The sequence below is a fragment of the Oncorhynchus mykiss genome, chromosome 5 (assembly GCF_057628025.1).
Source record: "Oncorhynchus mykiss isolate SJ-2025 chromosome 5, ASM5762802v1, whole genome shotgun sequence".
In the NCBI taxonomy this organism is placed as follows: domain Eukaryota; kingdom Metazoa; phylum Chordata; class Actinopteri; order Salmoniformes; family Salmonidae; genus Oncorhynchus; species Oncorhynchus mykiss.
In genome coordinates, this window is record NC_143026.1 from 51808365 (window position 1) to 51832324 (window position 23960).

Consider the following 23960-nt stretch of genomic DNA (forward strand, 5'->3'; position numbering starts at 1 on the left):
CCTGGATTCCTCTTCAACTCAATATTATCCAACATCGTCACTTGTATTACCAATAGCACATTTCATTACAAAAGGAGATTAAATTATTGATTTACAATACACATATACAGTTGAAGTTCGACGTTTACATTCACTTAGGTTGGAGTCATTAAAACTTGTTTTTCAAACACTTCACAAATTTCTTGTATGTGGATATATTGAAGCAACATCTCAAGACATCAGTCAGGAAGTTAACGCTTGGTCGAAAATGGATCTTCCAAATGCATACTTCCAAAGTTGTGGCAAAATGGCTTAAGGACAACAAAGTCAAGGTATTGGAGTGGCCATCACAAAGCCCTGACCTCAATCCTATAGAAAATTTGTGGCAGAACTGAAAAAGCTTGAGCGAGCAAGGAGGCCTACAAACCAAACTCAGTTACACCAGCTCTGTCAGGAGGAATGGGCCAAAATTCACCCAACTTATTGTGGAAAACTTGTGGAAGGCTACCCGAAACATTTGAATCTACCAAATACTAATTCAGTGTATGTAAACTTCTGACCACGGAGAATGTGATGAAAGAAATAAAAGCTGAAAGAAATAATTCTCTACTATTATTCTGACATTTCACATTCTTAAATAAAGTGGTGATCCTAACTGACTTAAGACAGGGAATCTTTACTAGGATTAAATGTCAGAAATAGTTAAAAACTGAGTTTAAATGTATGTAAACTTCCGACTTCAACTGTATTCATTTTCAGGTGGGTAGAAAGGAAGATCGACACTTATGGTTTTGTTACTAAGGCAATACAACACACACACGATTCAAGTTCTCCAAGTGTTTCAATAATTTCAATAGTTTACTCTTCACCTTCTCAACTTTGATACATACAGTTAAGAGTGTGAAAGTTATTTTGTCAATTTAATGCAAGTGAATGATTTATGCTCCATATGAGTTAGGTGTGGTCAAACAAGCCAAAACCATGTTACTGGGTCACTTCACAGTTGGTTATCAATTAATCATTAGCTGACGCAAGTAACTCCAAACAAGACTGAACTGATTCTTCACTAAGGGAGTTCCATCAATGACGTCAACATAGAGAATATATGTCCTCTTAAACTGCCTGGTTTATCTTCTAATTCAATATTGAACTTTTTGGGGGTGTTCAGTGATATTTTAGATAATCATCAAATCACTAAGGCTAATGGACGAGCGAAAAATACCTTGCCTGGGTTAAACGAGGTGAAGGTATTCACCAATCATCTGCTCTTCAGCTCTCCCAAACATTCCAATACAGAGCTTACAAAATAATACGTAAAATGCATCGTAATAGGGGATAATATACAAAGCAATATCTTGATGTGATTTTCTATTTGCAGTGCTAAATCCATGGAGTTACTCTGTACACATACGGGGAAAAAGACACTTGAATGCTGGGTCCTTGTGACTGGTATATTGCCACACTAAAAATGTCTACAGGTCCTGAAGTGTTGCCTGAATTGTGTGTGAACTGCACTGTTGGTTAAGGGCTTCTAAGTAAGCATTTCACGGTAAAGTCTACACTTGTTGTATTCGGCGCATGTTGCAAATTAAGTTTGACTTGAGAAACTCCAACCAACCCAACTCTTCCCACAATGCCATGCTTTCAACCATGCAAACTTGGGGATTGTCAGCCCCTTGGGTGCACGTTTTGGTTTTTGCCATAGCACTTCACAGCCGATTCAAAGCTTTGATAATTTGAATCAGCTGTAGAATAGAATTCGATTCACTCTGTTGCAGAGAGATTTCTTATGTGAAAACATGCAATAAAATAAATGAAGCAAAAACCATTCAAAACAAATCTACCTGAATGGCTCCCTCTTGTTTACTACTTCAGATGTTACAATGAATACTAGGCGTGTCGCTGTGGCCTCACCCTGCCTTTCTGTCCATTCCCATCGACTGACATAAAAAGCTAGCCGATCTAGCCCCTTCAGAAACTATAGGGCTGTGTGTTGCAGCCAGTCGACTCACAGGGGGAGTGAGGCTTAACAAGGAGGTTTCTGTGCAAAATGGTCTCCTCAGAGCTGAAATGACGACTGAATAGTGAGTAATGAGGATGTGTGGAAAGCATGGCAGACAGCTGGGTCTGAGTCATCAATCCCCTCTGTACTCTTTCTGGGTGTTGGTAAGGGATAAGGCTTTACTCTCTGTGTTAGGCTGTCTCTCTGAGAGTGTGTTTGTGTGAGAAAGTTGGAGAGAGAATGATCAGTTTGTTAATTTCCCTTACTGTGAGTGTTGGGCTGTTTAGGCTATGATATCAGTCCTACTCTGAACTGCTCTGGCTGTCTTTCCCTCACTGTGTGAGTGATATGGGCTGGGGGACTTACAGAACTCGGGAAGCCAGAAAAATATACAGTGTGAGTGAAACGTATAGAGGTCATCTGATGTCTTTTCTCTGCAATTGAAATCTGACAACGCAAATTCTTCTGGGTGCTTTTCTCCCCTCATCTCAGATCTGGCTTAAAAGATCCAATGCAGACATTTTTTTTCTAAATATCAAATAATTTCTGGGTAACATTTGAGTTCCTTACTGTGATTGTTTTCAATTCAAATGGTAAAAATAGTTTCTTAGCAAAGAGCAATTTCTCAAGTAAGACTTTTACTAGGACTGTCTGGGAGTGGTCTATGGGAAGGGGAAAACTGAAAAATAGCTGTTATTGGCAGAGGATTGGAACTATTTTATTATTGGTCGATTAATGAATTTACTGCCTGATGATGTCACCAAAAGCAGGCCAAAACTCTATACCATCAGGCAGTTTTTTCAAACAGTTCTTACACTAAAAGGGCATAGTCACTTTAACTCTACCTATATGAACATATTACCTAAATTACCTCGACTAACCTGTGCCCCCGCACATTGACTCTGTACCGGTAGCCCCTGTATATAGCCTCGCTACTGTTATTTTACTTTTTTTTTTTTTTTACTTAACACACATTTTTCTTAAAACTGCGTTGTGGTTTAAGGGCTTGAAAGTAAGCATTTCACTGTAAAGTCTACTACACCTGTTGTATTTGGCACGTGGAAAATACAATTTGATTATCTTTTTCATAATTTCAGTGTTATTCCAACCTCGTAGTGTGGAAATATACAGTGCATTCGGAATGTATTCAGAAACCCATGACTTTTTCCACATTTTGTTATGTTACAGCCTTATTCTAAAATTGATTACACACTAACTCATAATGACAAAGTGAAAAGTTTTTTTTTTTTTTTTTTTACAAATCTATAAAAAATAAAATCCATAAATATCTTAGTATTCCATTGATCACCCTTGAGATGTTTCTACAACTTCATTGGAGTCCACCTGTGGTAAATTCAATTGATTGGACTTGATTTGGAAAGGAACACACCGGTCTATATTAGAGGTCGACCGAATATGATTTTTCAACGCCGATACCGATTATTGGAGGACCAAAAAGGCCGATACTGATTAATCGGGCATTTGTTTTTGTACTAATGACAATTACAACAATACTGAATGAACACTTATTTTAACTTAATATAATACATCAATTTAGCCTCAAATTAATAATTAAACATGTTCAATTTGGTTTAAATAATGCAAAAACAAAGTGTTGGAGAAGGAAGTAAAAGTGCAATATGTGCCATGTAAAAAAGCTAACGTTTAAGTTCCTTGCTCAGAACATGAGAACATATGAAAGCTGGTGGTTCCTTTTAAAACGAGTCTTCAATATTCCCAGGTAAGAAGTTTTAGGTTGTAGTTATTATTGGAATTATAGGACTATTTCCCTCTATACCATTTGTATTTCATTAACCTTTGACTATTGGATGTTCTTATAGGCACTTTAGTATTGCCAGTGAAACAGTATAGCTTCCTTACCTCTCCTCGCTCCTACCTGGGCTCGAACCAGGAACACATCGACAACACCCACCCTCGAAGCAGCGTTACCCATGCAGAGCAAGGAGAACAACTACTCCAAGTCTCAGAGTGAGTGACGTTTGGAACGCTATTAGCGCGCACATCGCTAACTAGCTAGCCATTTCACATCGGTTACACCAACACACCACACACTATAGTATTGCCAGCCTAATCTCGGGAGTTGATAGGCTTGAAGTCATAAACAGCGCAATGCTTGACGCACAACGAAGAGCTGCTGGCAAAATGCACGAAAGTGCTGTTTGAATGAATGCTTATGAGCCTGCTGCTGCCTACCACCGCTCAGTCAGACTGCTCTATCAATTTACACACAGAAATACGAGCCTTAGGTCATTAATATGGTAGAATCCGGGAAACTATCATCTCGAAAACAAGACGTTTATTCTTTCAATGAAATACGGAACCGTTCCGTATTTTATCTAAGGGGAGGCACAATTGCACAACCCTCAACGTTATGTCATAATTACATAAAATTCTGGCAAATTAGGCGGCCCAAACTGTTGCATATACACTGACTCTGCTTCCAATGAACGCAAGAGAAGTGACACAATTTCACCTGGTTAATATTACCTGCTAACCTGGATTTATTTTAGCTAAATATGCAGGTTTAAAAATATATACTTCTGTGAATTGATTTTAAGAAAGGCATTGATGTTCATGGTTAGGTTCACATTGGAGCAACGATACGCACCGCATCGATTATATGCAACGTAGGACACGCTAGATAAACTAGTAAGATCATCAACCATGTGTAGTTAACTAGTGATTATGATTGTTTTTTTATAAGATAAGTTTAATGCTAGCTAGCAACTTACCTTGGCTTACTGCATTCGCGTCCTTGTGGAGTGCAATGAGAGGCAGGTGGTTAGAGCGTTGGACTAGTGAACTGTAAGGTTGCAAGATTGAATCTCCCGAGCTGACAAGGTGAAAATCTGTCGTTCTGCCCCTGAACGAGGCAGTTAACCCACCGTTCCTAGGCCATAATTGAAAATAAGAATGTGTTCTTAACTGACTTGCCTAGTTAAATAAAGATGAAAAAAGGTGTTAATAACCTCTTGCTCCCACCTGAGACGCAGACGTCTCATCTAGACACCTGGAAATGCAAATGCTAAATGTACTCGTTAAAACTCAAACGTTCATTAAAACACACATGCAGGGTATTGAATTAAAGCTACACTCGTTGTGAATCTAGCCAACAAGTCAGATTTTTAAAATGCTTTTCGGCGAAAGCATGAGAAGCTATTATCTGATAGCATGCAACACCCCAATATACCTGAAGGGGACGTAAACAAAATAATTAGCGTAGCCGGCGCTACACAAAACGCAGAAATTAAATATAAAACATTCATTACCTTTGATGATATTCTTTGTTGGCATATGTTCCATAAACATCACAATTGGGTCTTTTTCCCGATTAAATCCGTCCATGTATGCCCAAAATATCCATTTGTATAGCCTGTCTGGTTCAGGAAAAAAGCTCCCTTCCAAAACGCAACGTCATTTTTAAAAATTATATAAGTTGCCTATATTCTTTGACAAAACACTTCAACCTACTTTTGTAACCCAACTTTAGGTATTTGTAAACGTTAATAATCGATCAAATTGATCACTGGGCGATCTGTATTCAATAGCAGCTACTCAAGAAAACGTTGTCCTTTGTCTCTTTCCAAAAATCGATTCCTGTATGCTGGACGAAATGAAGGATCTATTTGTCATTACGCAAAGGATATTTGTCAATGAAAATGACGTTTTTGGCGACATCTTGTGGAAGTTGTAGGAACTGCAAGCTCCCGGCTATATATTTTTGCTTGCAATAAACAATTCAGAGACTGGCGGATTAATACTTTTCTGTGGTTTTTGTGACCAGGTTTTTCTTGGGATTTCGCTTGCTGTTCACGTTCTGTTATAGTCACAGAGTGTTTTCTATCCACACATACTAATCATATGCATATACTATATTCCTGGCATGAGTAGCAGGACGTTGAAATGTTGAGCGATTTTTAACAGAATGTTCGAAAAAGTAGGGGGTACGAAAGAGGTTAAAAAATTTTACTTTAAAAATGTGCCAAATCGGTGTCCAAAAATACCGATTTCCGATTGTTATGAAAACTTGAAATAAGCCCTAATTAAATCGGCCATTCCGATTAAATCGGGCGACCTCTAGTACATACCCCAACCAGAAGCCATGGATTTACAGGTAACATTCGCACTGAGCTAAAGGGTCAAGCTGCCGCTTTCAAGGTGTGGGAATCTAACACGGAAGCTTGCAAGAAATCCTGCTATGCACTACGCCGAACCATCACAGGCCAAGCGTCAATACAGGGCTAAGATTGAATCATACTACACCAGCTCCGACGCTCGTCTTATGTGGCAGGGCTTGCAAACTATTACAGACTACAAAAGGGAAGCACAGCCACGAGCTGCCCAGTGAAACGAGCCTACCAGACGAGCTAAATCACTTCTATGCTATCTTGAAGGCAAGCAACACTGAGGCATGCATGAGAGCATCAGCTGTTCCAGACGACTGTATTCACGCTCTCCATAGCCGACGTGAGTAAGACATTTAAACAGGTCAACATGCACAAGGCTGCGGGGCCAGACGGATTACCAGGACATGTGATCCGGGCATGTGCTGACCAACTGGCAGGTGTCTTCACTGACATTTTCAACATGTCCCTGATTGAGTCTGTAATATCAACATGTTTCAAGCAGACCACCATAGTCCCTGTGCCCAAGAACACAAAGGCAAACTGCCTAAATTACTACAGACCAGTAAGACTCACATCTGTAGCCATGAAGTGCTTTGAAAGGTTGGTAATGGCTCACATCAACACCATTATCCCAGAAACCCTAGACACACTCCAATTTGCATTCCGCCCAAACAGATCCACATATGGTGCAATCTCTATTGCACTCCACACTGCCCTTTCCCACCTGGACAAAATAAACACTTATGTGAGAATGTTATTGACTACAGCTCAGCGTTCAACACCATAGTTCCCTCAAAAGCTCATCACTAAGCTAAGGATCCTGGGACTAAACACCACTCTCTGCAACTGGATCCTGGACTTCCTGACAGGCTGCCCCCTGGTGGTGAGGGTAGGTAGCAACACATCTGCCACGTTGATCCTCAACACTGGAGCTCCCCAGGGGTGCGTGCTCAGTCCCCTCCTGTACTCCCTGTTCACCCACAACTGCATGGCCAGGCAAGACTCCAACACCATCATTAAGTTTGCAGATGACACAACAGTGGTAGGCCTGATCACCAACAACAACGAGACAGCATATAGGGAGGTGGTCAGAGAGCTGGCCGGGTGGCGCCAGAATAACAACCTATCCCTCAATGTATCCAAGACTAAGGAGATGATTGTGGACTACAGGAAAAGGAGGACCGAGCACACCCCCATTCTCATCGACGGGGCTGTAGTGGAGCAGGTTGAGAGCTTCAAGTTCCTTGGTGTCCACAACAACAACAAACTAGAATGGTCCAAACACACCAAGACAGTCGTGAAGATGGCACAACAAAGTCGATTCCCCCTCAGGAAACTAAAAAGATTTGGCATGGGTCCTGAGATCCTCAAAAGGTTCTACAGCTGCAACATCGAGAGCATCACTGGTTCACTGGTTGCATCACTGCCTGGTACGGCAGTCGCTCGACCTCTGACCTCAAGACACTACAGAGGGTAGTGCGTACGGCCCAGTACATCACTGGGGCTAAGCTGCCTGCCATCCAGGACCTCTACACCAGGCGGTGTCAGAGGAAGGCCCTAAAAATTGTCAAAGACCCCAGCCACCCCAGTCATAGACTGTTCTCTCTACTATTACATGGCAAGCAGTACCGGAGTGCCAAGTCTAGGACAAAAAGACTTCAACACTTTTTACCCCCAAGCCATAAGACTCCTGAAACAGGTAATCAAATGGCTACCCAGACTATTTGCATTGTGTGCCCCCCCAACCCCTCTTTTCACGCTGCTGCTACACACTGCTAATCATATATGCATAGTCACTTTAACTATACATTAATGTACATACTACCTCAATTGGGCGGACCAACCATTGCTCCCGCACATTGGCTGACAGGGCTATCTGTATTGTGTCCCGCCACCCACCAACCCCTCTATTACGCTTCTGCTACTCTGTTCATCATATATGCATAGTCACTTTAACCATATCTACATACTACCTCAAATCAGCCTGACTAACTGGTGTCTGTATGTAGTCTCGCTACTGTATATAGCCTGTCTTTTTACTGTTGTTTTATTTCTTTACTTACCCATTGTTCACCTAATACCTTTTTTTGCACTATTGGTTAGAGCCTGTAAGTAAGCATTTCACTGTAAGGTCTACACTTGTTGTATTCGGTGCACGTGACAAATAAACTTTGATTTGCGATGATCCAGGTGAAAAGGTTCAGAGCTTGCGGTAGGAATCCGGGGATATGGAGAGAAAATAGGTCCGGTATGGTCTGGTTTGCAAACTGGCGAGAGTTTTCTGAGCTAAAGGTTAGCTGCTGACCGCTAGCAGTGGTTAGCTGACTACAAGCTAGTTAACTGGCTAGCTTCTGTTGGGGGATTCCGGTTCCGAAGTAAAGAAAGATACTTTAGAAAGAAAGCAGATCCACACCACATTGGGTGAGGCGGGTTGCAAGAGAGTATTTTGAAGCAGAGGTTTAGAAAAAAAATATGGTTCATGTCTGGTTCATCCTTGGGAGAAATTTCCAAAAGCCTGAAGGTACCACGTTCATCTGTACAAACAATAGTACGCAAATATAAACACCGTGGGACCACGCAGCCGTCATACCGCTCAGGAAGGAGAAGCGTTCTGTCTCCTAGAGATAAACGTACTTTGGGGAGAAAAGTGCAAATCAATCCCAAAACAACAGCAAAGGACCTTGTGAAGATGCTGGAGGAAACAGGTACAAAAGTATCTATATCCACAGTAAAACGAGTCCTATATCAACATAACCTGAAAGGCCGCTCTGCAAGATAGAAGCCACTGCTCCAAAACCGCCATAAAAAGCCAGATTACGGGTTGCAACTGCACATGGGGACAAAGATCGTACTTTTTGGAGAAATGGACTCTGGTCTGATGAAACAAAAATAGAACTGTTTGGCCATAATGACCATCGTTATGTTTGGAGGAAAAAGGTGAGGCTTGCAAGCCGAAGAACCACATCCCAACCGTGAAGCACGGGGGTGGCAGCATCATGTTGTGGGGGGTGCTTTGCTGCAGGAGAGACTGGTGCACTTCACGAAATAGATGGCATCATTTTTTCTCTCTTTGAAAAGTTTCCTACGGCTATGGTCTTGGGAGAGTGGTTAGTGGAATTTAGGTGGTTTTATCGGTATAGAAATATCCGGAGATAAAGAGGAGCTACCAAATTAAATAAGGCCTGGCAATTTTTGTTTGTTTTTGCCATATGGTTTACCACACACACAAACTTACTGGTTATGAATTTGGGTTAGTGCCGAGGTATCTTAAAAAGGCACACACACACAGAATTTTCAGAAGTTTTTATTTTCTGAGTTTTAATTGAACATGCAAATTATTCTGATAAAAAAAAAATGTATTGGAGAAATTTACTGTGAACCTGGAAATTGAAATGTATGAAATGTTTTGAATGTTTTTACATCTAATATAGAAAGTAACACTTCTTTCAATGGTTTGAATGACCTCTGTCTTGACTTTCTAGTGTGGTTTAAATCGCCCTCACTGGAAAGCCAGGAGACATTGGATGAGGATTTTGAGGTCATGTTTAATGTGTGGATGTCGATTAAGGCAGCCCTCCTCACCTCTCTGATTTAGAGGGGTTGGGTTAAATGCAGAAGACATTTCAGTTGTACAACCCTTTCCCCACTGAAAGTTGACTAGTAACAACAACTGTAGCCTAAAAGACCCCACCATGAGCACCCACTACATTTGCCCAAGAACAGGCAAACTAGGAGGCCGATATTCAATATTAAAATAGAAAAACCAGTTACACAATAATGCATCAATTTTTTTACCAATCGAACTACATAACCATGAAAATAATTGTATTTGAAATGGTAAATCTCTTGACAAACTGGGTAAATTAAGATGGCATAGGCCTACTCACAATATAGGTAAATATATATATTAAAATAGGGATTGTGTTGCATGCATTGAGATATTGAGCTTGTTTTGGCTGATCAGTGGAGTCTACGGTGCTATAGGTGACAAAATTTGTTTCCCTTCCATTTGGGACTTACAGTGCAATCGGAAAGCATTCAGACCTTTTGACTACTTTACACATTAAGTTACAGCCTTATTCTAAAATGTATTAAATTATTTTTTTCCTTAATCAATATACACACAATACCTCAAAAACAAAGCGATTTAAAAAACATTTTTATACATTTAGTAAAAATTAAACAGAAATACCTTGACAAATATTCAGACCCTTTGTTATGAGACTCGAAATTGAGCTCAGGTGCATCCGGTTTCCATTGATCATCCTTGAGATGTTTCTACAACTTGACTGGAGTCCACCTGTGGTAAATTCAATTGATTGGACATGATTTGGAGAGCACACACCAGTCTATATAGAAAGGTCCCACAGTCAACAGTGCATGTGAGAGCAAAAACCAAACCATGAGGTCAAAGGAATTGCCCATAGAGCGCCAAGACAGGATTGTGTCGAGACACAGATCTGCAACATTGAAGGTCTGCAGCATTGAAGATACCCAAGAAAACAGTAGCCTCCATCATTCTTAAATGGAAAAAGTATGGAACAACTAAAGACTCTTCATAGAGCTGGTCGCCCGGCCAAACTGAGCAATCGGGGGAGAAGGATGAAGAGGCGACTCCGGGATGCTGGCCTTCAAGGCAAAGTTGCAAAGGAAAATACATATCTTAAACTGGCCAATAAAAAGAAAAGATTAAGATGGGCAAAAGAACAGACACTGGACAGAGGAACTTGGCCAGTATCCCGGAGTTGCCTCTTCACTGTTGACGTTGAGACTGGTGTTTTGCAGGTACTATTTAAAGCTGCCAGTTGAGGACTTGTGAGGCGTCTCTTTCTCAAACTAGACACTAATGTACTTGTCCTCATGCTTAGTTGTGCACCGGGGCCTCCCACGTTCTATTCTGGTTAGTGCCAGTTTGTGCTGTTCTGTGAAGGGAGTAGTACACAGCCCTTGTAGTACACAGTACGACATCTTCAGTTTCTTGGCAATTTCTCGCATGGTATAGCCTTCATGTCTCAGAACAAGATTAGACTGACAAGGTTTAGAAGAAAGTTCTTTGTTTCTGACCATTTTGAGCCTGTAATCAAATCCACAAATGCTGATGCTCCAGATACTCAACTAGTCTAAAGGCGGCCAGTTTTATTGCTTCTTTAATCAGCACAACAGTTTTCAGCTGTGCTAACAATTGCAAAATGGTTTTCTAATGATCAATTAGCCTTTAAAATTATACACTTGGATTAGCTAACAACGTGCCATTGGAACACAGAGTGATGGTTGCTGATAATGGGTCTCTGTACAGCTATGTAGATATTCCACACCAAAAAAAATCTGCAGTTTACAGCTACAATAGTCATTTACAACATAAACAATGCTTCTGATCAATTTGATGTTATTTAAATAATGGACAAAAAAAATAAATGTTTTTCTTCCAAAAACAATGACATTTGTAAGTGACCCTAAACTTTTGAACAGTTGTGTGTGTGTGTGTGTGTGTGTATATATATATTTATTTATTTTTAATTTGGGACAGTTCATGTTCAGTTTGGGACGGTTTAAATTGCATTTTGGGAAAATTCTGGGACTGTGATGGAAAAAGTTTAGTCTCGAGACATGATCGTAACCAATGTAATGAAATACAAATTACATTTCTGAAATATGTAGGTGAACTTATGAGACTCGGTCAAGTCATCTGAACAAGCAGCCCTGGACATAGGCTAGTACAGGTCAGAGAGCCCACCCAAACGACTGAACATTTCTAAGAATCTGAAGGGGTCCATTAGTCATTGTCATCACCAGGAGAACAGTCATCCACTTGGGTAGTGGGTCGAGAACGATAAAAAGGTCTTGACAATTTCTCTTTGGTCTTGATACTTCCCTTTGAAATAAAGCACAGAGATACTTCACATACTGTAAACACTATGAAAAGAAGGTGTGTAAGGAAGAGTGAGAGAAAGCAAGAGAGCGATAGAATGCAAGAGGGAGACAGCAAGAGAGAGATGCCTGGCCAACATGCACAGTTGTTTGTACATGGTCAACATTCTGGGAACCGCCTGTGACACACTATGGGGCTGATTCAATTCCAAATGTAAACTGGGTTAGTATGGACTCTGAAACAAGAACATTGTTGTTTTGCCTTGAGTTGTTTTTCTTAAGAGGAGGGACCCCTGTCCGTGGAAGCTGAAATACACACTTGTAAGTGTGTAAGTGTGTAAATACACACTTGTATAACTTAACAGTGTCACACGTTTTTACTGTGGAATTTTAAGGTTATTAATATGGCGAATGGCCATTCAAAATTAACATTTTGAACTTGGAAAGGGATACAGTTAAGCTACCGTAAACACAATTTTAGGACTAGTTCCCAGATCCAAAGCACGTCTCTACTATTAGGTCTTTATATTTTACACAGAGGTCAGGGTTCGTTCCATGAGGATTTTGAAGGGGCCATTTGCTGTATCAATAACCTTAAAATTCCACAGTAAAAATGTCTGATGCCATTATAATAAGTTAGATACAAGTGTGTAGTTGCTAAGTGAAAAGGTTACCTTGTCTGCTTAGTGCAGTCACAGTATCCACACTATTTAAAAAGCACATTCTAAAATAGTCATCAACATTATTCTTAGGAAACACACCGTTTGAGGTCATTGTTTTTTTTATAACATATCTACAGTTGTTTGTCATGAACATGGACTGTCAAGTTATTTCCTACAAAGTTGATCAGATAAAGCATGAAAATTAAATTAAATGTATTTTTGTTATATTTTAATATTAAAATAGGGCTACAGAATGTTTAGAATTTATTTTGATTTTTTTTCCAATTTGGCTGCATCTTTAAGTGCACTAATATCATTGGCTAATTTATTTGGGGCTAATTCACCACCTACGTAAGTGGAAACGAAAAAACATAATAGCTAGACCAAACTCTAAATATAATACCCACTGCTAGTAGCCTCGTATTAATCTAAGATATGTTTAATGTCCCAAAAAATGGTGCAGTTGTAGCCTAGCGCCCAACGCAATGGCCAATGAGTATTTAGCACGCACTGCATATCAAAGCCGTATCAAATATCTTAGTTGTAAAAGTTGCTATTGAGCTCAAAATTGAGATTTGAGAAATAACAAATACAGTGCATTTGGAAAGTATTCAGACCCCTTGACTTTTTCCAGATTTTGTTACATTACAGACTTATTCTGAAATGGATTAAATAGTGTGTCCCCCCCATCAATCTACACACAATACTCCATAAGGACAAAGCAACAACAGGTGGAGCTCAGGTGCATCCTAGTTCCATTAACCATCCTTGAGATGTTTCTATAACTTGTCCACCTGTGGTAAATTCAATTAATTGGACAGGATTTGGAAAGGCACACACCGCTATGTAAGGTCCCACAGTTGACAGTGCATGTCAGTGCAAAAACCAAGCAATGAGATCGAAAGAAATTGCATGTAGAGCTCCGAGACAGGATTGTGTCGAGGCACAGATCGGGGGAAGGGTACCCCAAAAAATTCTGCAGCATTGAAGGTCCCAAAGAACACAGTTGTCGCCATCATTCTTAAATGGAAGAAGTTTGTAACCACCAAGACCCTTCCTAGAGCTGGCTACCCGGCCAAACTGAGAAATCGGGGGAGAAGGGCCTTGGTCAGAGAGGTGACCTAGAACGTGATGGTCACTCTGACAGAGCTCCAGTGTTCATCTGTGGAGATGGGAGAACCTTCCAGAAGGACAGCCATCTCTGCAGCACTCAACCAATCAGGCCTTTATGGTAGAGTGACCAGACGGAAGCCAGTCCTCAGTAAAAAGGCACATGACAGCCCGCTTGGAGCTTGCCAAAAGGCACCTAAAGGACCCTGACCACAAGAAACAAGATTCTCTGCTCTGATGAAAGCAAGATTTAACTCTTTGGCCTGAATGAATAAGAGCAAAGTACAGAGAGATCCTTGATGATAACCTACTCCAGAGCGCTCAGGACCTCAGACGAAGGTTCACCTTCGAACAGGACAACGACCGTAAGTACACATCCAAGACAACACAGGAGTGGCTTAGGGACATGTCTCTGAATGTCCTTGAGTGGCCCAGCCAGAGCCCGGACTTGAACCCGATCGAACATCTCTGGAGAGACTTGAAAATAGCTGTGCAGCGACGCTCCCCATCCAACCAGACCGAGCTTGAGAGGATCTGCTGAGAAGAATGAGAGAAACTCCCCAAATAAATGTGTCAAGCTTGTGGCGTCATACCGAAGACTCAAGACTAATCCCTGTCAACAGTACTTAGTAAAGAGTCTTAATATCTGTAAATGTAATGTCTGTTTTAAAAAAAAATTGCAAAAATGTTTAAAAACCTGTTTTAACTTTGTCATTATGGAGTATTGTGTGTAGATTGAGAGAAAAAAAAACATTTAATTCAATTTTAGAATAAGGCTGTAACATAACATGTGGAAAAAGGGAAGGGCTCGGAATACTTTCCGAATGCAACGTATATACAGTACCACAATAGATTATTTTTACTATTTTCTACATTGTAGAATAATAGTGAAAACATCGAAACGATAAAACAACACATGGAATCATGTAGTAACCAAAAAAACACAAAAAAACAAAAAAAAAGAGTAAATCTAAATATATTTTAGATTCGTCAAAATAGCCACCCTTTGCCTTGATAACAGCTTTGCACACTCTTGGCATCAGTGTATTAGTGTTTTTTACTTTTTTGTTGCCCCCAGGAAGAGTAGCTGCTGCTTCTGCAAAAGTTCATGGGGATCCAAATAAACAAATATAGGTTAGCCTACCAGCATACACACTCCAAGGTTAACCAAATTTCCACACAGGAACATTCTACACACGTGTTTTGGTGTGCATCTATAGGAACCCTCTGGAGATCCCCCCCAAGAGTCTATAAGCAGTGAGAGTAAAAGCCAGCAAGAGTCAGCCTGAACAATGAGAGATTAAGGACAGAAAAAAGCTCAACATCAACCACCTTAGGTCAGGACCGATCGAGGCAGTTGACAGAGGCGAGGCATGGTGACTCAATCGAGCCATGTTATCTCATAGCTAACTGGGCCCCAGATCCATTGGCTATCATTGCCACCTGTCCCCTCTGTCTGTTGTTTCTCTGTATACTACTAGCAACTTTATCAAGTTGGCTTTAGCAATCCCAGACTGGGAACCTATCTCCCAACCTCATAGCTAGCTACCAAGAAGCCATTTCAGGCTATCAATAAAGTTAGAGTAGCTAGCTTGTCTAGCCCATAGGTGGGACGTCCATAAAGCTAAGCTTACCCTAATGTAAACTGAATTAAATTGCCAAAATTATTTAGCCTACTCCTGTCAATACAGAAATAAATTAAATAATTCAAACTAGGCTACTACACCAGAAAGTATGATTTAGCCACAGAGGATCATTAGCTTCTTTAAACATATATTGTTTAAATCGCATTGTCTTCAGTCGGAAGGGCACGCAATTTTGGCGGCACGAGCGGCAAATACCAAATAGATTATTATTGAGTTGCGACGGTCAGTGAAAAGTAGAGTCCCAGCCAGGCATATCGCAATATTTCTAAACACAATCGCGGGAAAACGTAGTTTGGAAAGCAAATGGCTATTGCTGTAAAGAGAAGACAAAGAAATTCTCAACTTAAATGAGCTAACAGTATAGCCCATATTATTGGAGAGTATCGATCATATTCCCGATGAGTGCGTATATTCACTATCATTGGTGGGTCAGTGACAAATGAAAGTTTGTTTTTGGACAATAATTTCCTCCTCCAGGTTAGATGGATGTCAAATTGTATTTGTCTCCCCTTCTCGTAGGACTATGAGATGGATCAGACAATGACGTTTTTATTAATCCGTTTGTCAGTGTCAGCAAAGTAGGCTACCCTGTCATTTTTGTCGTATTATAAAAGAATCTGCTAATGTCTCCACCCTCCAGTCATTTTAAGTGTAGTAGATTTGCATGAAATATGTTTATATATAAAAAAAGAGATTGAGTTATGTTATTAGCCCAAATTAAGACTATGCAATCTACTCATGACATTAGGAATAGTATACTATCTTACATAAAAGTCTGCAAATGCGATTAATGCACAGAATGCTTTATTATAAAGGTGCATTGTTATAGTGAAAATTATCTTCCCCAAACTTAAAACAACTCACACAACGCCTGTGTCTCTAACTATCTTAGCTGGCATGCCTGCTGGCAAGGTTGGTAGACTTTAGAAAACCAAGCAATAACTAAATGTGAAGAATAAAACTCACATAAGACTCTCCTTTAAATCTTTTACCCAGATTTACACAGAGATGCATATTTAGTTTCTTTAAAAATAGAACCACTAGTCAAGTAGGATACAGACAGCTCAAGAGGTATGCTTAGATATGCAGAACAATGGACATTTTTATATTAGAATTAAGCATAATGATTATACGTTTCAGGTCTTTAAGAAATTCAATTCTCGAACACGGTCATATATTCAACCCAACCACCAGCTAACCTCACATATTTTGTGCCCCCTGTTTGTGGGCACTAATGAAAAACACCAAAACTCGATGACAGTTCTCTGACGCAATGCTCCTTCCCTGCCAGCCGCACTCTCGCCTGCCAAACTCCAAATTTTCTCTCTGAACACAACTGCAAGACATGTTTTTACATACAGCTAAACAATTCCAGGAATAGCATACCTCACACCAGCCTTGGCAAGGACAGGTGTTCACTACACAATGTCGAGTATGACTGCATTGCTGCAGAATGTGATGTAAAACATGATGGCAGTCTTCCAGATACTCACCTAATCCCTCAGTGTTAATCAGTTTTCTAAAATGTGTTTTTTTTCTTCTCATTTTAACATGATACCTGTTGAGTGTGAATGCATAAACACCTTGTGTGTACACTAAATAATACAATGAGGTCGAATGTTGAGATAGGGAGTGGCCACTGGCATTTTAAATGAAATTGAAACAATCTTTCTTACCCATCCTCATCCCCATCCATGGGAATGGCTATCCCGAACAGACTGTTGACGGTGGGATTGGCCAGCTGCAGGCTCTCTGGGATGAAAGGCCTCATGAAATCTTTTCCCAGGGTGGCGTTGGGCTGAGGAAGGTTGTCCGACCTCCTGCGGCTGTCATCCTCTTGGCTGGCTGCGGGAAGGCCCTGCCCAGCAGATCCCGCCATGGCCCCACTGGAAACTACCTGGACCTGGGAGAGTCCTCCTGGGCCTGGGGGGGTGTTGGTGGCACTGGGCACTGTGGCAGGCATGTTCTGGACAACAGAGGCTGTGGAAGGTGCGAGGACACTGCCCACTCCACCTGAAGGCAGGGACTGACTCACAGGGTGCTGTATGGTACTCCCAGGCAGGAGAGGGGCATTCACTGCACCGCTGCCCACCTGCAGTAACAGCCCCTGAACTGAGTCTAATGGACCGCTGTGCAGAGACCCAGTCAGCTGCCCGGCCTGAGCCAACAATCCCAGCACCTGAGCACTGGGGCCGACTGGGGTGATGACAGGCGAGGGGCCCTGGCTCACAGGAGGCCCCACAGAGAGGGAGGACATAGGGAGGGTTTGAGTGCTGGAGCCCTGAGGCTGGTGAAGGGTTAAGTAGTCCAGCTGACTGGGGAGCGTTCCAGAGGGATGAGCAGAGTAGGCAAACTGCTGGGCCTGCGTGGCAAGGGGATCTTTTTTCAGCATGCCGCCTTGGGGCGCCCCATTGAGGCCAGTAGGGTGAAGTGTTTGGGGGACAGTGGGCTGAACGTTGACCTGGGATACCACTGCTGAGTAACCCATGGGCTGGAAGGCACTCCCCCCGTTTCCTATTTGGGGCGCTAGGCCATAGCCTTGCTGCTGAGGCTCTGGAGGATGGCCATGGTGGATAGTGGAGTAGCCACTATCACCTGTGGACTCTTGAGCCTGTGTGGACAGGGTACTAGAAGCAACCACAGAGTCTCCTGTGGCCCCAAGCCCAGTGTCCCTGTCTGCATTGTGGTCAAGGGTGACAGTGTGTTTTATGCTATCCACAGTCCTGCTCATGCCAGAGCCCTCAGAATCTCTCTCATAGAACTCTGTACATGTCCATCTGCCCCGCCTGAAGGGCTCCCCTGTACCATGGTCAAGTTTAATGACCCTGAAACGTGAACTATAGCTTACAGTGGTTGTAGTGCTAGGTGCAGCTGGGGGCGTTTGAGACACACTTGTTGGGGAGACATTCGCAGCAGGGACAGCATTGACTGTTGTTGGCTGCTGAGAGGCCAAGGTTGAAATGGAGGGCTTGCTCGCGGCTGGTACAGGCACACTACCCCCTAAAAGGTTTTGATTGACATGACTTCTGCCTGCACTTCTAAAAGCGTGCCCCCCGTTAAAATGACTTGTTGCAGCCTCTTGCTCTTGAGGTAAATGTAACGCCATGACAGCAGCCCCCACTTCCCCTACGTTGTTTAAGGTTTCCTCGGATGAACTTCTGTCACATACCCCCGTGTCAATATCGGCCCGGGACAAGTCGAATATTTCTGATGACACATCCTCGGTTCTGGATTCGTCAGGGTCGTCCAGACTCTCGGTGTCATCCGTGATGCTACTGGCCGCCACCTGAGCCTGTGTCACACTTGTGATTTGAAAACAGCTCTTCTTCTTTGCTGGCATTTTTGACATGTTTAATATGTTACTCACTCCAGCTCTCTATTTCCAGATTAAAGTGTTAAGTATGAGCTCAATTAGGTAGTCTTCTAACTTATCTAAAGAACTCACAGTTTATAACGAGAGACAAGTACGCGACATCTTCCTTGCTCCCCTCTCCTGTTGCAGTGTGTCTGAGTGTAAAAACGAACAAGCACACTTCCTCTGAACTCGGACAAGGTAACAAGCTAGCTAGTCTCCGCCAGCACGAAATGTGACAAGTCTCCCAATACCACAGTCTCCTCTCCTCCGGTTCTTCCAAGACCTGGCCTCCCGTGTGAGGTATTTTTACGGCCCCGGAATTGCAAGCAGGCCGCTGTCGCAGATACTGCCGATCCTTCAGTCTGACTGGCGGGCCCCGTTTTTCACCACTCTCCCTTTTAGCAAGCTAGTCAGCTAATGTAGCTCAAAGCCAAATAGCTATCGTTAGTTCTCTTCCCACACAGGAACCAGCCTGCACGACATCATATAAACAAGTGCATATCCTTCTTCAACTCGTCACATGGAATATATATCCTCCTACGGTAGACATACATTCCTGAATTGAAGAAAGTTCAGCTTCCCCGTCCTCGGGTTCTCTCACTCTTTAGAACTCCTACTGTGACTGAAATTCACTTACTAGCAGGCTAGCTCAAGTATGGCTCTGCTCATTCTCTACCACTCGACAAGATGGCAAAAAAAACGCACAGCACTCTGGGAGAGTTGCGCATTGGCGTCCTGTCTATGATTGGCGTAGATAAATCATAGGGGATACGGTGATTTGCTAGTATTCTGAAAGAATAAGATATCTAAAACACATTTAATATCTCCAGACACTTGTGTCTTGGAAAAAAATGAATTGTCCAAGATAGGACATTTCTGCCAACATAGACATCTATGTTTGGTTAATATTGGGTCAGATACAGATCAGCCTTTCAACGTCCACATAGACGGCCTTAATTAACTTCTCCCAAAAATGTCTATGATTTGTTCAGATTATCTTAATAGGTCTAATAAATCTAAACAAATCATTGCATCTATGTTTCACAAGTTTGGACAGTGCAGCACAGTACAATAGAGCTCAGTAGAGTAAAGTGTAGTTCAGTACAGTAGAGTACAGCACAGTATAATGTACTATATTGTACCCTACTTTACTCTAATATTCTCTGCTGAACTTAACTGTACTCTACTGAATTAAACTGTACTCTACTGAATTAAACTCTTCTGTGTTGTACCGTACTGTACTATACTGTAATGCACTCTACTGAATACAACTAATGTCCTGTGCTGTTCAAACTTGTGAAACAGCCTAGAGGTCTATGATTCGTTCAGATTTGGTCTGGTCCTGACCGACCAACTGTGTACTTAGAATAATAACCAGCATGCTTTGCAAGTGTTTGTTTTATGCTTAGGTGGTATACAGTATATACCTTATACAGGGCTATTTGGAAAGTTTTATCAATACATGTGTATATTTGTGGCTACTTTTTAAGTAAATACCTGTAGTCAACTTGTGAAATACGTTAGGAGATAAACCGGATCACGTTCTTCATTTCACTTGTCACATTATTTTACTTTATGAGCTTACCATAGTTACCGAGAATGGTTGAGCCAGTCAAGGGTTTGTTTGAAAATAGCACAATGGGTAAAAGCGGGAGCTGGTGAGTCCAGCTGTGTATTGACAGGGGTTGTGTTTTATATTGAAAGTCAACAGTGTTTTTGTTTTTTACTTCAACAGAGGGATCAGGGACTTGCAACTATAGTTTTCCTTCACAGAAAATACATTAGTGCAACAGATTTGGCAGAAAATAGCTTTATCTTCATCCAAAATGCAATGCTATTTGGATGGCAGTCACACAAGGAAATGAGCTTACAATGAAAAATAAGGCATTTATTTTTAAAACAATGCATCGCCATCATGTCTAATGTGTATCATAGAAATAACATATCCAGCTACATTCCCTAATGTTTTGCTTAAAGTGCATCTTGAATTTTACAGGAGAAAAGTAGGTTGGCTACACCAAGAAAATACCAGAGAAAAACCAGTCTGATGATAGAATGCCCATTCCTGAATTTTCATCCAAGTGGAGAAATGCAACTGAAGCACAAACTTAGTCTGATGCAGAGCAGAAATTCAAATTAAAAGCATTTTACATCTGCGTTTACAAAACGCAGCAAGAGATTTCTTACACGTTTTTTTTTTTTTTTCCTGCATGAAAAATTAAGAATTCTGTGTTAACGCAACCCCTAAGTTTAACTTGCTAGTTATCTAAGTAAGTTACTGAATTAATAAGGTGACGGGACATCATATTGGTTAAGCTTTCTGCCGTGTTTGAGAAGTAAAAGCCCTTTGGATGAGTTATCTGTGCAGCTGCCACTGCTATCTTTTGATTTCCTTGCGTTTTTTCTTATCCGTTCTCGCCAGTCTGCTCCTCCCCATATTCTCGGGGTAGAGCAGTCAGCCCTAGCCATTGTGCCGGAAAACACTGAGCTTCACATTATCTGTTCACAATGCACATTAGTGACATCTGCTGGTCAGCAATAAATAACAGGGTGTGATTATGAGATACTTTTTTGTCACTGTTTTCGTCAATTTAGCTTTTAGTTAGTTTGAATACCACGTTCGCATCTTACATCTTGTATCTTACAAGTTTACTATTTTTCAAAAACTGAATCTATGTCATTATTTAAGACAGAAGCTTATACTATACTAAATAAAACATATTATTTGAACAACAGTGCAGAAAGTGTGGTGTCTCTAAAAAAATCTAACTAGTGTGCCTTTGATCGCATACCCTCATGTCCCTGAATGTTCCATAGTTCTCTACTCTTCCTGCTAAACTACCAGTCAGGTGAAATGTTTTGTACAAAATCCTTACTATATTTGTAAATACGGTGTCCAATAGAGGTCAGTGTTTGAAATCGTTTTAGAGTACATGGTTAGAAAAATCACATGATCAAATGCAGCTTCGGACATCATTGATGAAGTACTTCTGATAAAGTGCATCAGTACACTGCATCGAAGTTAGCTGCTTAGCAATTTTAACGCATTCCTCGGAGCTCCGGTATCAAACGTAACATCACTAGTTTATTCTGTTGGTCGGACTATTTTGAACATCATCTGCCAGTTTTAAAGTTTTTGAAAAAGCTACAATTTCTGTCCTTCAGAACCGAAAATTCGCCTGATTTCACCGTGTTAAATACGCATCTTGAAACGACCGGAAAATACGTATTTTCACCTTATTCGTAACCTAAAATTTTCTTCACTTCAACGTCTGGAAAATATGTATTTTAGATATCTTTCCAACGGAATTTTGCTTAGTGGGATACCTTATGAAAGTCTACGTCCTGGTTCAAGTCCGTACTGTTTTTGAATGGGCTTCAAGCTTACATCATCAAATTCGTGAAAATGGGGTAATTTAATATACAGTACCAGTCAAACGTTTGGACACACCTACTCATTCAAGGGTTTTTCTTTATTTGTACTATTTTCTACATTGTAGAAACTATGAAATAACACATGGAATCATGTAGTAACCAAAAAAAGTGTTAAACAAATCAAAATATATTTTATATTTGAGATTCTTCATGTAGCCACCTTTTGCCTTGATGACAGCGATGCACTCTCTTGGCATAGTCTCAATCAGCTTCATCTGGAATGCTTTTTTCAATCCACGAATACAAATATCATTTTATATGTATCTTAAATGACCACGCTTTCATGAATTTGATGATAACTTTGAAGTCCATTCAAAAATACTACGGGACTTGATCCAGGAAGTAGGCGGGGCTTTCAAATCAAATATTATTGGTCGCGTACACATATTTTGCTTATGTTATCGCAGGTGCAGTGAAATGCTTATGTTTCTAGCTCCAACAGAGCAGTATACCTAACACTACAAAACAATACACACAAATATCAGAACCAGCTGAGCCCTTAATTAATATATTGTCCTTAATTAATGTATTGTTTTGTATATATAAAATAATGTATAAAATAATATACAGTGGGCCAAAAAAGTATTTAGTCAGCCACCAATTGTGCAAGTTCTCCCACTTAGTGTACCTATGATGAAAATTACAGGCCTCTCTCATCTTTTTAAGTGGGAGAACTTGCACAATTGGTGGCTGACTAAATACTTTTTTGCCCCACTGTATATATATATATATATATATATAAATAATGGTGTGTGTACAGACAGTATGGACAGTATATGAATAGGAAAGGTGTGTACAGCAGTAGTTATATAGGATGTGTCTTGACTAGAATACAGTATATACAATACATATGAAGTGGGTAAAACAGTATGTTTAAATTATTAAAGTGACTAGTGTTTGATGACTATGTACACAGGGCAGCAGTCTCTAAGGTGCAGGGTAGAGTATCAGTTGGTGGCCGGCTAGTAACAGTAAATAAGTTCAGAGCAGGGTCCTGGGCGGAGGCCGGCTAGTGGTGACTATTTAACTGTCTGATGGTTTGGACATAAAAGCTGTTTTTCAGTATCTGTTTTTGATGCACCTGTATTGTGTCCGCCTCTCGCATGGCTGAGGGGGCCAAGCCAAATTCCTTCAGCCTCCTGAGTTTCTTCACCACACTATCTGTATCAATGGACCATTTCAGGTTGTCAGTGATGTGCTCGCCAAGGAATTTGAAGCTTTTAACCCTCTTCCCGCCCCCATGTGGATGGGGGTGTGCTCTCCCTGCTCTCTCCTGAAGTCCACGATCAGCTCCTGATTTGTATTGAAGTTGAGGTAGAGGTTATTTTCCTGGCACCACTCCACCAGGGCCCTTACCTCCTCCCTGTAGGTAATCAGGGAGGACACAACACTGTTGTGTCATCAGGAAATTTGATGATTGAGACGTGCATGGCCAAACAGTCATTGCTGAACAGGGAGTACAGGTAGGGGCTGAGCATGCACCGTTGTGGGGCCCCCATGTTGAGGATCAGCGTGGCGGAGGTGTTGTTGTCTACGTTCACCATCTGGATCGGCCTGTCTGGAAATCCAGGACCCAGTTGCATAGAGCGGGATTCAGACCCAGGGCCCCGAGCTTAGTGATGAGGCTGAGCTAAGCTGATGTCTATTCTATTGCACAAAAATAATTGTATGCCAAATATCAGTGATATTCATCTGATGTAAACATAGCTGCTGGAAGTAGGGGTGCTGAGGGTGCTGCAGTACCCCCTGAAAAAT

At 41.2% G+C, this 23960-nt stretch overlaps 1 protein-coding gene across 2 annotated transcripts in view; it reads right to left on the bottom strand.

Annotated features, from left to right (window-relative positions):
- Positions 1-19483, bottom strand: part of LOC110524003 (TSC22 domain family protein 2) — a 46027-nt gene extending 26544 nt beyond the window's left edge. The window contains exons 1-2 of one of the 2 annotated variants that reach the window (XM_021603266.3): positions 17092-19476; positions 9417-12001 (exon numbers count right to left, since the gene is read on the bottom strand). In XM_021603266.3, coding sequence (XP_021458941.2) covers positions 11851-12001; positions 17092-18764 — 1824 coding nt within the window. In that variant the 5' untranslated portion in view covers positions 18765-19476 and the 3' untranslated portion in view covers positions 9417-11850. Of the gene's footprint in view, positions 1-9416; positions 12002-17091 lie in introns of those variants that run through there. The other variant, XM_021603265.3, reaches the window with a different exon arrangement.
- Positions 19484-23960: the final 4477 nt, after the last annotated feature.